The sequence below is a fragment of the Coregonus clupeaformis genome, chromosome 29 (assembly GCF_020615455.1).
Source record: "Coregonus clupeaformis isolate EN_2021a chromosome 29, ASM2061545v1, whole genome shotgun sequence".
NCBI lineage: Eukaryota > Metazoa > Chordata > Actinopteri > Salmoniformes > Salmonidae > Coregonus > Coregonus clupeaformis.
Window position 1 is genome coordinate 4,126,317 of NC_059220.1, and position 12,500 is coordinate 4,138,816.

Consider the following 12,500-nt stretch of genomic DNA (forward strand, 5'->3'; position numbering starts at 1 on the left):
TGGACGAGACTGCCGAATCTAATGTTAGTTAAACGTAGTAATGAATAAATTGGCTACATTTCTTTAAAATTTACAATTCTGTGAACTGTCTTGTGCAATTTTTTTATTGACACAATACCTGTCAGCTAGAGATGATGTGCAGGAGCTTGTATGAAGTCTACTTTGATGATAATTAGCATTTTCGAATTCAAGAGAGATTTACATGGTTATCAAAACGTCACACCAGGGTAAACCTAAACGAAATAAAGCCCTTTTTTTAAGTGTTTCTAAAATCCCCTAATAGAAAAATGAATGGTGCAAAAACGATTGGAACCATTTCCCTGTTTGACTGCTAAGTTTTATGGGTATTATGACACCTCCACTGTGGGGCTCTATAAACTTCACATGATATCAGAGGGAGATGGAGAAGTCTGGGCCAAAAACAGACTGCTATTACAAACCATATCATACTATATACAATGAGGCATTGCTTTCATCCATAGCAACTTGCAACAGTGAGTGCATACAGTGGGGGGAAAAAGTATTTAGTCAGCCACCAGTTGTGCAAGTTCTCCCACTTAAAAAGATGAGAGAGGCCTGTAATTTTCATCATAGGTACCACGTCAACTATGACAGACAAAACGAGAAAAAAAATCCAGAAAATCACATTGTAGGATTTTTAATGAATTGATTTGCAAATTATGGTGGAAAATAAGTATTTGGTCAATAACAAAAGTTTCTCAATACTTTGTTATATACCCTTTGTTGGCAATGACACAGGTCAAACGTTTTCTGTAAGTCATCACAAGGTTTTCACACACTGTTGCTGGTATTTTGGCCCATTCCTCCATGCAGATCTCCTCTAGAGCAGTGATGTTTTGGGGCTGTCGCTGGGCAACACAGACTTTCAACTCCCTCCAAAGATTTTCTATGGGGTTGAGATCTGGAGGCTGGCTAGGCCACTCCAGGACCTTGAAATGCTTCTTACGAAGCCACTCCTTCGTTGCCCGGGCGGTGTGTTTGGGATCATTGTCATGCTGAAAGACCCAGCCATGTTTCATCTTCAATGCCCTTGCTGATGCAAGGAGGTTTTCACTCAAAATCTCACGATACATGGCCCCATTCATTCTTTCCTTTACACGGATCAGTCGTCCTGGTCCCTTTGCAGAAAAACAGCCCCAAAGCATGATGTTTCCACCCCCATGCTTCACAGTAGGTATGGTGTTCTTTGGATGCAACTCAGCATTCTTTGTCCTCCAAACACGACGAGTTGAGTTTTTACCAAAAAGTTCTATTTTGGTTTCATCTGACCATATGACATTCTCCCAATCCTCTTCTGGATCATCCAAATGCACTCTAGCAAACTTCAGATGGGCCTGGACATGTACTGGCTTAAGCAGGGGGACACGTCTGGCACTGCAGGATTTGAGTCCCTGGCGGCGTAGTGTGTTACTGATGGTAGGCTTTGTTACTTTGGTCCCAGCTCTCTGCAGGTCATTCACTAGGTCATTCACTAGGTGTGGTTCTGGGATTTTTGCTCACCGTTCTTGTGATCATTTTGACCCCACGGGGTGAGATCTTGCGTGGAGCCCCAGATCGAGGGAGATTATCAGTGGTCTTGTATGTCTTCCATTTCCTAATAATTGCTCCCACAGTTGATTTCTTCAAACCAAGCTGCTTACCTATTGCAGATTCAGTCTTCCCAGCCTGGTGCAGGTCTACAATTGTGTTTCTGGTGTCCTTTGACAGCTCTTTGGTCTTGGCCATAGTGGAGTTTGGAGTGTGACTGTTTGAGGTTGTGGACAGGTGTCTTTTATACTGATAACAAGTTCAAACAGGTGCCATTAATACAGGTAACGAGTGGAGGACAGAGGAGCCTCTTAAAGAAGAAGTTACAGGTCTGTGAGAGCCAGAAATCTTGCTTGTTTGTAGGTGACCAAATACTTATTTTCCACCATAATTTGCAAATAAATTCATTAAAAATCCTACAATGTGATTTTCTGGATTTTTTTTCTTCTCAATTTGTCTGTCATAGTTGACGTGTACCTATGATGAAAATTACAGGCCTCTCTCATCTTTTTAAGTGGGAGAACTTGCACAATTGGTGGCTGACTAAATACTTTTTTTCCCCACTGTATATGCTCACATTGGTGGCCTCAATGGGAATTGAACCCACTACCCTCTCAATGCTAACGTCACGCTCTTACCAACTGAGCCACACAGGACCTGGTACATATGACGTAGCTATAGCGTGCCAGTGAGAAGAGGGTAGAACTGTGCAACCCTATGTGAAACCAGCTGAACGTAAGCTTTCCCTGACCTCAGCACTGTCAGAGCAGTTAAGACACATTGAAATCTAGCCTGACAAAGCTTATAGAGAATTATAATACCACATGAATCACACCACAGGCTGCTAGTGTTGGGTAACTGTCAGAGGAGAGGGTGAGAAAGGGGGAAGAGGAGAGAGGGGTGTGGAGATAGGAAAAGAGGTGAGAAGAGGGGAGAGGGGTGGTGAAGAGAGGACCTGGAAAGAGTGGTGGGGAAGAGGAGAGAGGGAGAGAGGTGGGGGGGAATAGGAGAGTGAGAGAGAGAGGTGGGGAAGACAAGAGAGGAAGAGAGAGGGGTGGGGAAGAGGAGAGAGGGAGAGAGGGGTGGGGAAGACAAGAGAGGGAGAGGGGGTGGGGAATAGGAGAGAGGGAGAGAGAGGAGTGGGGAAGAGAAGAGCGGGAGAGAGAGGGGTGGGGAAGACAAGAGAGGGAGAGAGAGGGGTGGGGAAGAGGGGAGAGGGAGAGAGGGTTGGGGAAGAGGAGAGAGTGGTGGAAGAATAGAGAGGGGTGGGGAAGAGGAGAGGGGTCTTGTCTTCCCCAACCCTCCCTCCCTCTCTCTATTTCTCTATCTCTTTCTCTCTCTCCCTCTCCCCTTCTCTCTCCCTCTCTCTCTTTCTCTCTCTCCCTCTCCCCCTCTCTCTCCCTCTCTCTCTCTTTATCTCTCTCTGTCTCTCTCTCTCCTTTCCTCTCCCTCTCTCTCTCTCGCTCTCTCTCTCTCTCTCTCTCTCTCTCTCTCTCTCTATATATATATATATATATATATATATATATATATATATATATATATATATATATATATATACACTGCTCAAAAAAATAAAGGGAACACTAAAATAACACATCCTAGATCTGAATGAATTAAATAATCTTATTAAATACTTTTTTCTTTACATAGTTGAATGTGCTGACAACAAAATCACACAAAAATTATCAATGGAAATCAAATTTATCAACCCATGGAGGTCTAGATTTGGAGTCACCCTCAAAATTAAAGTGGAAAACCACACTACAGGCTGATCCAACTTTGATGTAATGTCCTTAAAACAAGTCAAAATGAGGCTCAGTAGTGTGTGTGGCCTCCACATGCCTGTATGACCTCCCTACAACGCCTGGGTATGCTCCTGATGAGGTGGTGGATGGTCTCCTGAGGGATCTCCTCCCAGACCTGGACTAAAGCATCCGCCAACTCCTGGACAGTCTGTGGTGCAACGTGGCGTTGGTGGATGGAGCGAGACATGATGTCCCAGATGTGCTCAATTGGATTCAGGTCTGGGGAACGGCCGGGCCAGTCCATAGCATCAATGCCTTCCTCTTGCAGGAACTGCTGACACACTCCAGCCACATGAGGTCTAGCATTGTCTTGCATTAGGAGGAACCCAGGGCCAACCGCACCAGCATATGGTCTCACAAGGGGTCTGAGGATCTCATCTCGGTACCTAATGGCAGTCAGGCTACCTCTAGCGAGCACATGGAGGGCTGTGCGGCCCCCAAAGAAATGCCACCCCACACCATGACTGACCCACCGCCAAACCGGTCATGCTGGAGGATGTTGCAGGCAGCAGAACGTTCTCCACGGCGTTTCCAGACTCTGTCACGTCTGTCACATGTGCTCAGTGTGAACCTGCTTTCATCTGTGAAGAGCACAGGGCACCAGTGGCGAATTTGCCAATCTTGGTGTTCTCTGGCAAATGCCAAACGTCCTGCACGGTGTTGGGCTGTAAGCACAACCCACATCTGTGGACGTCGGGCCCTCATACCACCCTCATGGAGTCTGTTTCTGACCGTTTGAGCAGACACATGCACATTTGTGGCCTGCTGGAGGTCATTTTGCAGGGCTCTGGCAGTGCTCCCCCTGCTCCTCCTTGCACAAAGGCGGAGGTAGCAGTCCTGCTGCTGGGTTGTTGCCCTCCTACGGCCTCCTCCACGTCTCCTGATGTGCTGGCCTGTCTCCTGGTAGCGCCTCCATGCTCTGGACACTACGCTGACAGACACAGCAAACCTTCTTGCCACATCTCGCATTGATGTGCAATCCTGGATGAGCTGCACTACCTGAGCCACTTGTGTGGGTTGTAGACTCCATCTCAGGCTACCACTAGAGTGAAAGCACCGCCAGCATTCAAAAGTGACCAAAACATCAGCCAGGAAGCATAGGAACTGAGAAGTGATCTGTGGTCACCACCTGCAAAACCAGTCCTTTATTGGGGGTGTCTTGCTAATTGCATATAATTTCCACCTGTTTTCTATTCCATTTGCACAACAGCATGTGACATGTATTGTCAATCAGTGTTGCTTCCTAAGTGGACAGTTTGATTTCACAGAAGTGTGATTGACTTGGAGTTACATGTTGTTTAAGTGTTCCCTTTATTTTTTTGAGCAGTGTATATATATAAATCTCTCCCTCTCCCTCTCTCTCTCCCCCTCTCCCTCTCCCTCTCTCTCTCACTCTCTTTCCCTCCTTCTATGTCTTCCAGTATCCTCTGTTGGATGCAAATAGAGCCGGAATGGAGATCCTGTCTGCTTAACAGGAGCCGACAGGGGGGCTGATAGGTAATAATGTCTGCCGTCACGCGGAGAGATTAAACACAGGAAGCAGGAAGTAAGACAGACAGGAAAATTGAGCGAAGGAGAGAGGGATGAAGAGGAGGAGTAGGAGGAGGAGAGAGGGAGGAGGACGAGGAGGACGAGGAGGCGGAGGAGGAGGAGAGAGGGAGGAGGTGGAGGAGGAGAGAGGGAGGAGGAGGAGGAGGAGGAGAGAGGGAGGAGGAGGAGGAGAGAGGAGGAGAGAGGGAGGAGGAGGAGAGAGGAGGAGGAGGAGAGAGGGAGGAGGAGGATGAGGAGGAGGAGGAGGAGGAGGAGGGAAGGAGAGAGGGAGGAGGAGGGAAGGAGAGAGGGAGGAGGAGGAGGAGGAGGAGGAGGAGGAGGAGGAGGAGGAGGAGGAGGAGGAGGAGGAGGAGGAGGAGGAGGAGGAGGAGGAGAGAGGGAACCTGTCAGCACAGGGGGAAGATATTATTGATAAAGCACTGGGGTATACCTCTCTGGGTTTCCTTTTGGGTTAGGGACGGGAAGAGAAGAGAAGAGTATTGTTCTTTATTTAATTGTATGTCAGGTAAGTAAGAAGTGGAAGGAAGAAGTACATACTCTCTCCCTGTGTTTGCAGGCTTTGGTTCGAGCCCAGCACTAACATACCTGATTCTCACTGTAGGCCAATTGCATTCTATCAAACTGACTTCACCGTCTGGTTTCCCTTACTAAAGACAGTGACTTTGCGTTTTAATTGATAATGTGACAGCTGGGCATTTCTTTGCTTTCATGATAATTTTATCCCTTGTTAATGTCCAGGGAGTTTAGTATTACAGTAAAGTCGGCCAGAGCCGAACAGACACAGCTAGCGCTTCACGATCCTCTGGTTCATCAGTCTCTCACTGTAAAGCAGTCTCTATGGTGTGGATGTACAGTTCCTCTGGTTCATCAGTCTCTCACTGTACAGTAAGCATCTGGGGTGATTTGAAAACGACACACCTTTTTCAGGCTACACACACACACACACACACAGCCAGAATGTGTCCCAGTGGGATTCTCCCCAAGGCAGTCCCAATCCCAGGCCATGACTAAATCAGCATATGTATGTGTTTGTGTATGTGTGTCTGTGTGTGTGTGTGTGTGTGTGTGTGTGTGTGTGTGTGTGTGTGTGTGTGTGTGTGTGTGTGTGTGTGTGTGTGTGTGTGTGTGTGTGTGTGTGTGTGTGTGTGTGTGTGTGTGTGTGTGTGTGTGTGTGTGTGTGTGTGTGTGTGTGTGTGTGTGTGTGTGTGTGTGGTGCCAACACAGTACTCCAGTGTCAAACTAAAAATAGAACACATCTATTAAAGTGTGTGTCCTTGGTCAACTAACTGTGATTCTTTCTTTCTTTCTTTCTTTCTTTCTTTCTTTTTTTCTTTCTTTCTTTCTTTCTTTCTTTCTTTCTTTCTTTCTTTCTTTCTTTCTTTCTTTCTTTCTTTCTTTCTTTCTTTCTTTCTATCTCTGTCTCTCTCTCTCTCTCTCTCGTCGGAGTGCATGCTGGGAGTGAGTCGGGAAGCAGGAGCGATTGTGAGGGCGACTGGAATTATTTTCACTCTATTGGGTTTCGGTGTATATATATATATATATATATATATATATATATATATATATATATATATATATATATATATATATAGTGATTAGTTTAGTTGTTTTAAAGGTTATCTTGTCTCACTATCACTAAGCACGTATAGAGTTGGTGGGATCATTGAGGTTGTTTTTCTCGAGGGCGAAATCAGCGTGTTGGGCTGGTTGCAATGGCCACTCGAGGAGGTTTGGAGTTTGAAAAACTTAGTTGGCGGCATGGAGTAAAGATTCCTGCTGCGGCCGGGTGTTCAGTGGAAGAATGTAGCTTAGCAGTGGGTGCTATCATTGGGTATGATAGCATCAAATCAGCCTCAAGGACGAATAGCGCTGTAGTGATATTCTTAGATTCTATTGAAAAGGTGAATACGATAGTTGAGAGTATTGTTGTGTTGCGGGAGACAAAGACATCGGTATTTCCTCTTACTTTCTAACGTGCCACCATTTGTTAGAGATGAAATGTTGGAGCGAGAGTTATCTCGTCATGGTCAACTTGTATCTACAATAAAGAAGGTTCTTTTTGGATGCAAATCTCCTTTGCTGAAACATGTCATGTCTCATAGGAGACAAGTGCATTTGATTTTAAACGAACTGAATTTAGCGTTCAGTTTTAAGATTGTTGGATTTGATTATGTCTTCTACACTTTGACTGAATCAATGAAATGCTTTGGCTGTGGAAGAGAGGGGCATTTGGTGCGTAATTGTCCCGAGAACGAGCGTGCAGAGCCCGGTAGCAGCTCTAGTGCTGGTGCAGCTAATGCACCACCGCGAAGGGATGAACATGCTAAGGGTGCAGGGGAAGGGTGAAGGTGGGCAGATGTGGTTGGAAAAGTAGGAAAGGAAAGCAGTGTGGCTACGGGGGAAATTGTGGTAGATCAGAACAAAGGGAGGGGAAACAGTCGGTGAGATTGCGACTGGGGTCGCTGAGGTGGTGCTGGAAAATGAAATTGGAGGTCAAGAGGAGATTGAAATATTGGAAAGGAAGCAGCTGTTTTCAAAGTACCGAGGAGTAAGAGGAAGAATTGAAGGGATGGTGAAGGGTCTAATTCTAAGAGGAAGGTAGAGATTGATAAATCAGTTGAGGATAAACAGGTTGTAGAGATGGTGGAGTTTTCTTCTGGGGAGGATAGCGAGAGTCAGTCATCTGACGCGTCACAACAAAATAGTGAGAGAAATGGGGTGGAAGGGAGGCATGGGATTGAGAAGGTACGTCAATTTCTAAATTTGACAAAAGGAAATAAATATATGCAGGATTGTAATGTAACAGATTTTTTTCCTGAATGTGAATTGTTTATTGAATCAGCAAAGTTTCTGATGTCAGAAATAACGGGGGGAGTTTTGACAAGCCCTGAAATTGCTAGACTCAAGAAAGTGGTCACGAGAGTGATAAGTGATGGAAATTCTAAAGGAAATGAAAGAGTTCAGCCGCAGCCTTAACTCTGTAAAGAGATGTGGTTTCTGTGTCTTCCTCTGTATTTTTTTTCCATCCATGAGCAGTTTTAAGATTTCTTCTTTAAATGTAAATGGGGCGAGAGACGTAAAAAATGAAGGGAAATGGAAGTTACATAAGTTTTCTACAAGAAAAACATAGTAATATGGAAAATTATGTGTGTAGTCATAAAAACTCAAAAAGTGGGGGTGTGACCATCTTATTCTCGAAAGGGTTTTTGCCTTTGTCATATGAGGTTGAAGAGGTAGTTGAGGGGATGTTATTAAAAGTTAGAGCGAGGTATGAAAACATCACTATGTGTCTGATAAATGTATATGCCCCAGTGGTGGCAGTTGAGAGGGTATGTTTTTTAGAGACATTATCAAATACCATTGAGAAATGTAATAGTGAAGATTATTTATTTATTGCTGGGAATTTGAACTGCACAGTCTCAGAGCACAAGGGGCATTGGTGAGAAGTAAGTTTCAGGGAATCTCTGAAATGGATGCCTCATCCACATTTTTATTTGGTTTAGAGAAAAAGAATGGACAAAGAATAATTATTAATTGCCTCAAATCAGCTGTTGGACAGGAGCTCACTAGCCCTAGTGAAATTAGAATGAGGGCAGTAGAGTTCTATGCTGAGCTCTACAAGTGTGAGTACAAAGAGGATAAAACAGTGACACAGCAGTTCCTTGATTTAATTTTTAATTTTTTTTACTTCACCTTTATTTAACCAGGTAAGCCAGTTGAGAACAGGTTCTCATTTACAACTGCGACCTGGCCTCCCACAGGTGGATGCGGAAGCTCAGGTTGAGCTAGAGCAACCATTGTCTTTGCAGGAGCTATACACTGCATTTAAAGGCATGGAAAATGGAAGGGCACCAGGCATTGATGGGATTCCGGTTGACTTTTTAAAGTATTTTTGGGCCATGTTGGGAGAGGATTGGCTAGCAGTAGTTAACGATAGTTTGACCGGAGGGTTACTACCGATAAGCTGCAGAAGAGCTGTCCTCATCCTACTGCCCAAAAAGGGTGACCCTAGGGAGGTGAAGAACTGGAGGCCGGTGGCTTTATTGTGAACTGATTATAAGATATTGTCAAAAATGCTTTGTCCAACAGGCTGAGGGAGGTGATGGAGCGAATCATTCCTACGGACTAGTCCTACTGTGTTCCCGGCAGGCAGATAGGGGATAAAATGTATCTGATTCTGGATTTTTTTGGACGTCTCTAGTGCGATTGGGTTGGATGCTGGTCTAATTTCAATTGATCAGGAAAAGGCATTTGACCGAGTTGAACATCAATACTTATGGCACACTTTTGAGGCATTTGGTTTCATTGAAAGTGTATTGAAAGTTAACGGTGGTTTGAGTGCTCCTTTTAAAGTGTGTAGAGGTATTAGGCAGGGGTGTTCTTTGTCGGGAATGTTATATGCCATCGCTATAGAGCCACTACTAAATAGTATTAGAAGTCGCATTGAAGGGGTTTACCTTTCAGAGGATATTCCTCCTATTCGTCTCTCAGCATATGCAGGTGATATAGTTATTTTAGGGTTAAATCAAGAATAGGTGGATAGTTTGAGTCTAATGGTTGATCGGTTTAGGGGAAAATCCTCTGCAAAGGTAAATTGGGAAAAAAGTCTGGAGGGATCATGGCTTTGCCAAGGGTCTGGAATGGTGTAAGGGAGGTTTTAAGTATCTTGGAGTGTACCTAGGAGATGAGGGGACTATGGAAAAAAATTGGAATGGGGTGGTTGAAATGGTGGAAGGGAGGATGAGGAGATGACGTTGGTTGTTATCTCGTGTGTCATATAGGGGGTGCACTATTATAGTTAACAATGTGGTTACTTCTGCACTGTGGCATCGGTTGTCAGTTTTAGAGCCACCATCTGGCCTTCTGGCTAAGATACAGGCGATTATTGTAGATTTATTTTGGGATAAATATCATTGGGTTCCACAAAGTGTTTTGTATTTGTCAAAAGAGGAGGGGGGACAAGGTCTTGTACATCTTTCTAGTAGGGCTGCTGCTTTCCGGTTTCAGTTTATTCAAAGGTTGCTTTATGGACCGGAAAATGTGGTTTGGAGAGAGGTGGCAGGTCTTGTATTACAGCAGGTCGGGGGATTAGGTTTAAAGAAGGCTTTATTTTTGGTTGATAGTAGCCAGATTTCTAGGGAGGGAGTACCTCTGTTTTACAGAGGCCTTCTTAGGGTGTGGAGCATAATGAAGGTGTCCAGACGCACTTCAGTGGAGTCAGTGCTTTGCCTGTTGGAGGAACCTCTGGTGTATGGGGCAAGACTGGATTGTATAACTGCAGCTGTTCCACATTTCTCCAAGATTCTGGTGAAGGGCAAAATCATCACCTTAAAACAGTTAATGGCCATGGCTGGGCCCACCTTAATGGATGGAGGACGGGTGGCTGAACATTTGGGGGTGAGGTCGGAAAGGATTGTCGGACAACAGCTGGGAAGCTGCAGGAAGGCTCTGTCAGCAGAAGAGTGGGGTATGCTTGAAAACGTCCCATTTCCAAGACTAGGGGATTACACCCAATATTCCAGAGTCAGAAAGAAAGGCGTTATTACTGGATTTGAGAGGGTTGGAAGAGGTGGGTTTGGATGAGGTGAATTGGAAAGACATATATAGGGGGTGTGTCAAGGTTTTTTAATAAAGACACATTGAAAAATTGAAAAGACACTCCTTGGAGGGTAAAATTGGGCATTGATGACAAGGTAAAGCCAGCATGGAGAGCACTATTCAAGCCACCGTTACAAAAGGGTACTGGTGAAATGCAATGGAGGGTTTTGCAAGACATCATTGCAGTTAATGCTTTTGTATCTGTTATTAACTCAGAAATGGATGTCCTTTTTGTAATATAAGAGAAATAATTGTTCACTGTTTTATGTGAGTGAAAGAGGATAAAGCCTCTCTTTGAATTATTGGAGTCTTTGTTTACAGCTGGAGGGGAGATTTTCAATAACACTGTTTTTATTTTAGGGTTTCAATATAGTAAGCAACAGAAAAGAAAATGTCAACTGTTAAATTCTATTTTGGGACAAGCTAAGATGTCAATTTTTCTGAGTAGGAAACATAAGATAGACACTGGATATGGGCAGGATGTAAGATGTATTTTTAGTGAAAGGATTAGTGAAAGCGGGAATTAAAAGTGGATTTTGAGCTGTGAAAGATCTCCCATTGTTTGAGGAGAAGTTGGCTTACGAAGGAGCGGTTTGTTTTGTGGAGGAGGGGAAACTATTTTTTGTTGATGAAATGAGTTGAATGTATGCTTTTGTTGTATTTCTATTTAATTTATTTTTATGTTTTAATATTTATTTAGGAATTACATTTGTTGTTTAATTTCTGAAAAGGCAGTGTGCCATTATTTGTGTTAATACTTGAGTATAAAATAAAGGTTTTATAAAAATTCAAAAAAACTCTCTCTCTCTCTCTCTCTCTCTCTCTCTCTCTCTCGCTCTCTCTGTCTGTCTGTCTGTCTCTCTCTCACTCTCTCTCTGTCTCTCTCTCACTCCCTGTCCTCTATATCTCACAAGAGAAGTGGATTAAATCATATTGCAGCATAGCGTCATATAATTCACCCAAGGACATTTCATTATGGTCTATCACTACATTGTACTTCAGATATGAAAACAGACCAAAAGCAGATTATCACGTCCTAATCCACATAATCCACCTCAGACAATGGAGGAGAAGCTGGGAAAAACATCATTTCTGAACATCATTCAAATCTCTCCCAGCCTATAGTCATCAAACTGAGAGCCTGTCTTCCCAAAATGCAATTCACTTCCTAATTTCAAGCACCATTGTTGAGCTGCCATTAGGCAGGAACCGCTAAACACACAGAAAGGTAAACACAACACAGCAACTCACTGAGACGCATTACACCAGGGGAGTGTTTTACTGTAGACTCCAGCCCGTTGTTTCAACATACACATCAATGTATTAGACAAGAGCGTGAATACACTTTGCCCTGTTTCAACACACACGTCAATGTATTAGACAAGAGCGTGAATACACTTTGCCCTGTTTCAACACACACGTCAATGTATTAGACAAGGGCGTGAATACACTTTGCCCTGTTTCAACACACACGTCAATGTATTAGACAAGAGCGTGAATACACTTTGCCCTGTTTTAACACACAGAGAAACACATACGGTATTTGACATGAAACTCATTCAATCTAGCTCAGGGTTTCTTAAAGCGAAGGTCAAAGAAAGACTGATCTGTACCTTTGCTTTTAGCTAGGGGAGGAGGAGGAGAGAAGAGGTAGTATATCCACAGTGGATGAAGGTAGAGGAAGAGGAGGAAGGGGAGGAGAGAAAACCAACAGTGAATATTTTGACATGGAAGGGTGCTTGATGAGTACAAAACACATTGTCAATATCAATAGACATTAGCAACTTGGCACCGTAGTAATAATCAGACCACACTACAGACAACATAGGCCTTCACACACCACACACACACACACACACACACACACACACACACACACACACACACACACACAAACACACATACAAACACATGCACACACACACACACATGATACAGTACTGTAGGCTTATGTTAAAGTCAATGCATGCAAAAAACAAATATTTCAGTCAGTTT

General features: G+C 43.9%; 1 protein-coding gene across 9 annotated transcripts in view; it reads right to left on the minus strand.

Annotated features, from left to right (window-relative positions):
• The window catches only part of LOC121544597 (neurexin-3a-like), a 647,039-nt gene that overhangs the window by 623,892 nt on the left and 10,647 nt on the right, over positions 1-12,500 (minus strand). For 7 of the 9 annotated variants that reach the window (XR_005996136.2, XR_005996135.2, XM_041854567.2 and 4 more), the window contains exon 4: positions 12,119-12,130. The exons of the other annotated variants lie outside the window; for them this stretch is intronic. Coding sequence is in view for 5 of the 7 variants with exons in the window: in XM_041854567.2 (XP_041710501.2) it covers positions 12,119-12,130 (12 nt within the window). In the remaining 2 variants the exon portion in view is untranslated. The remainder of the gene's footprint in view (positions 1-12,118; positions 12,131-12,500) is intronic. 9 annotated transcript variants of the gene reach the window in all.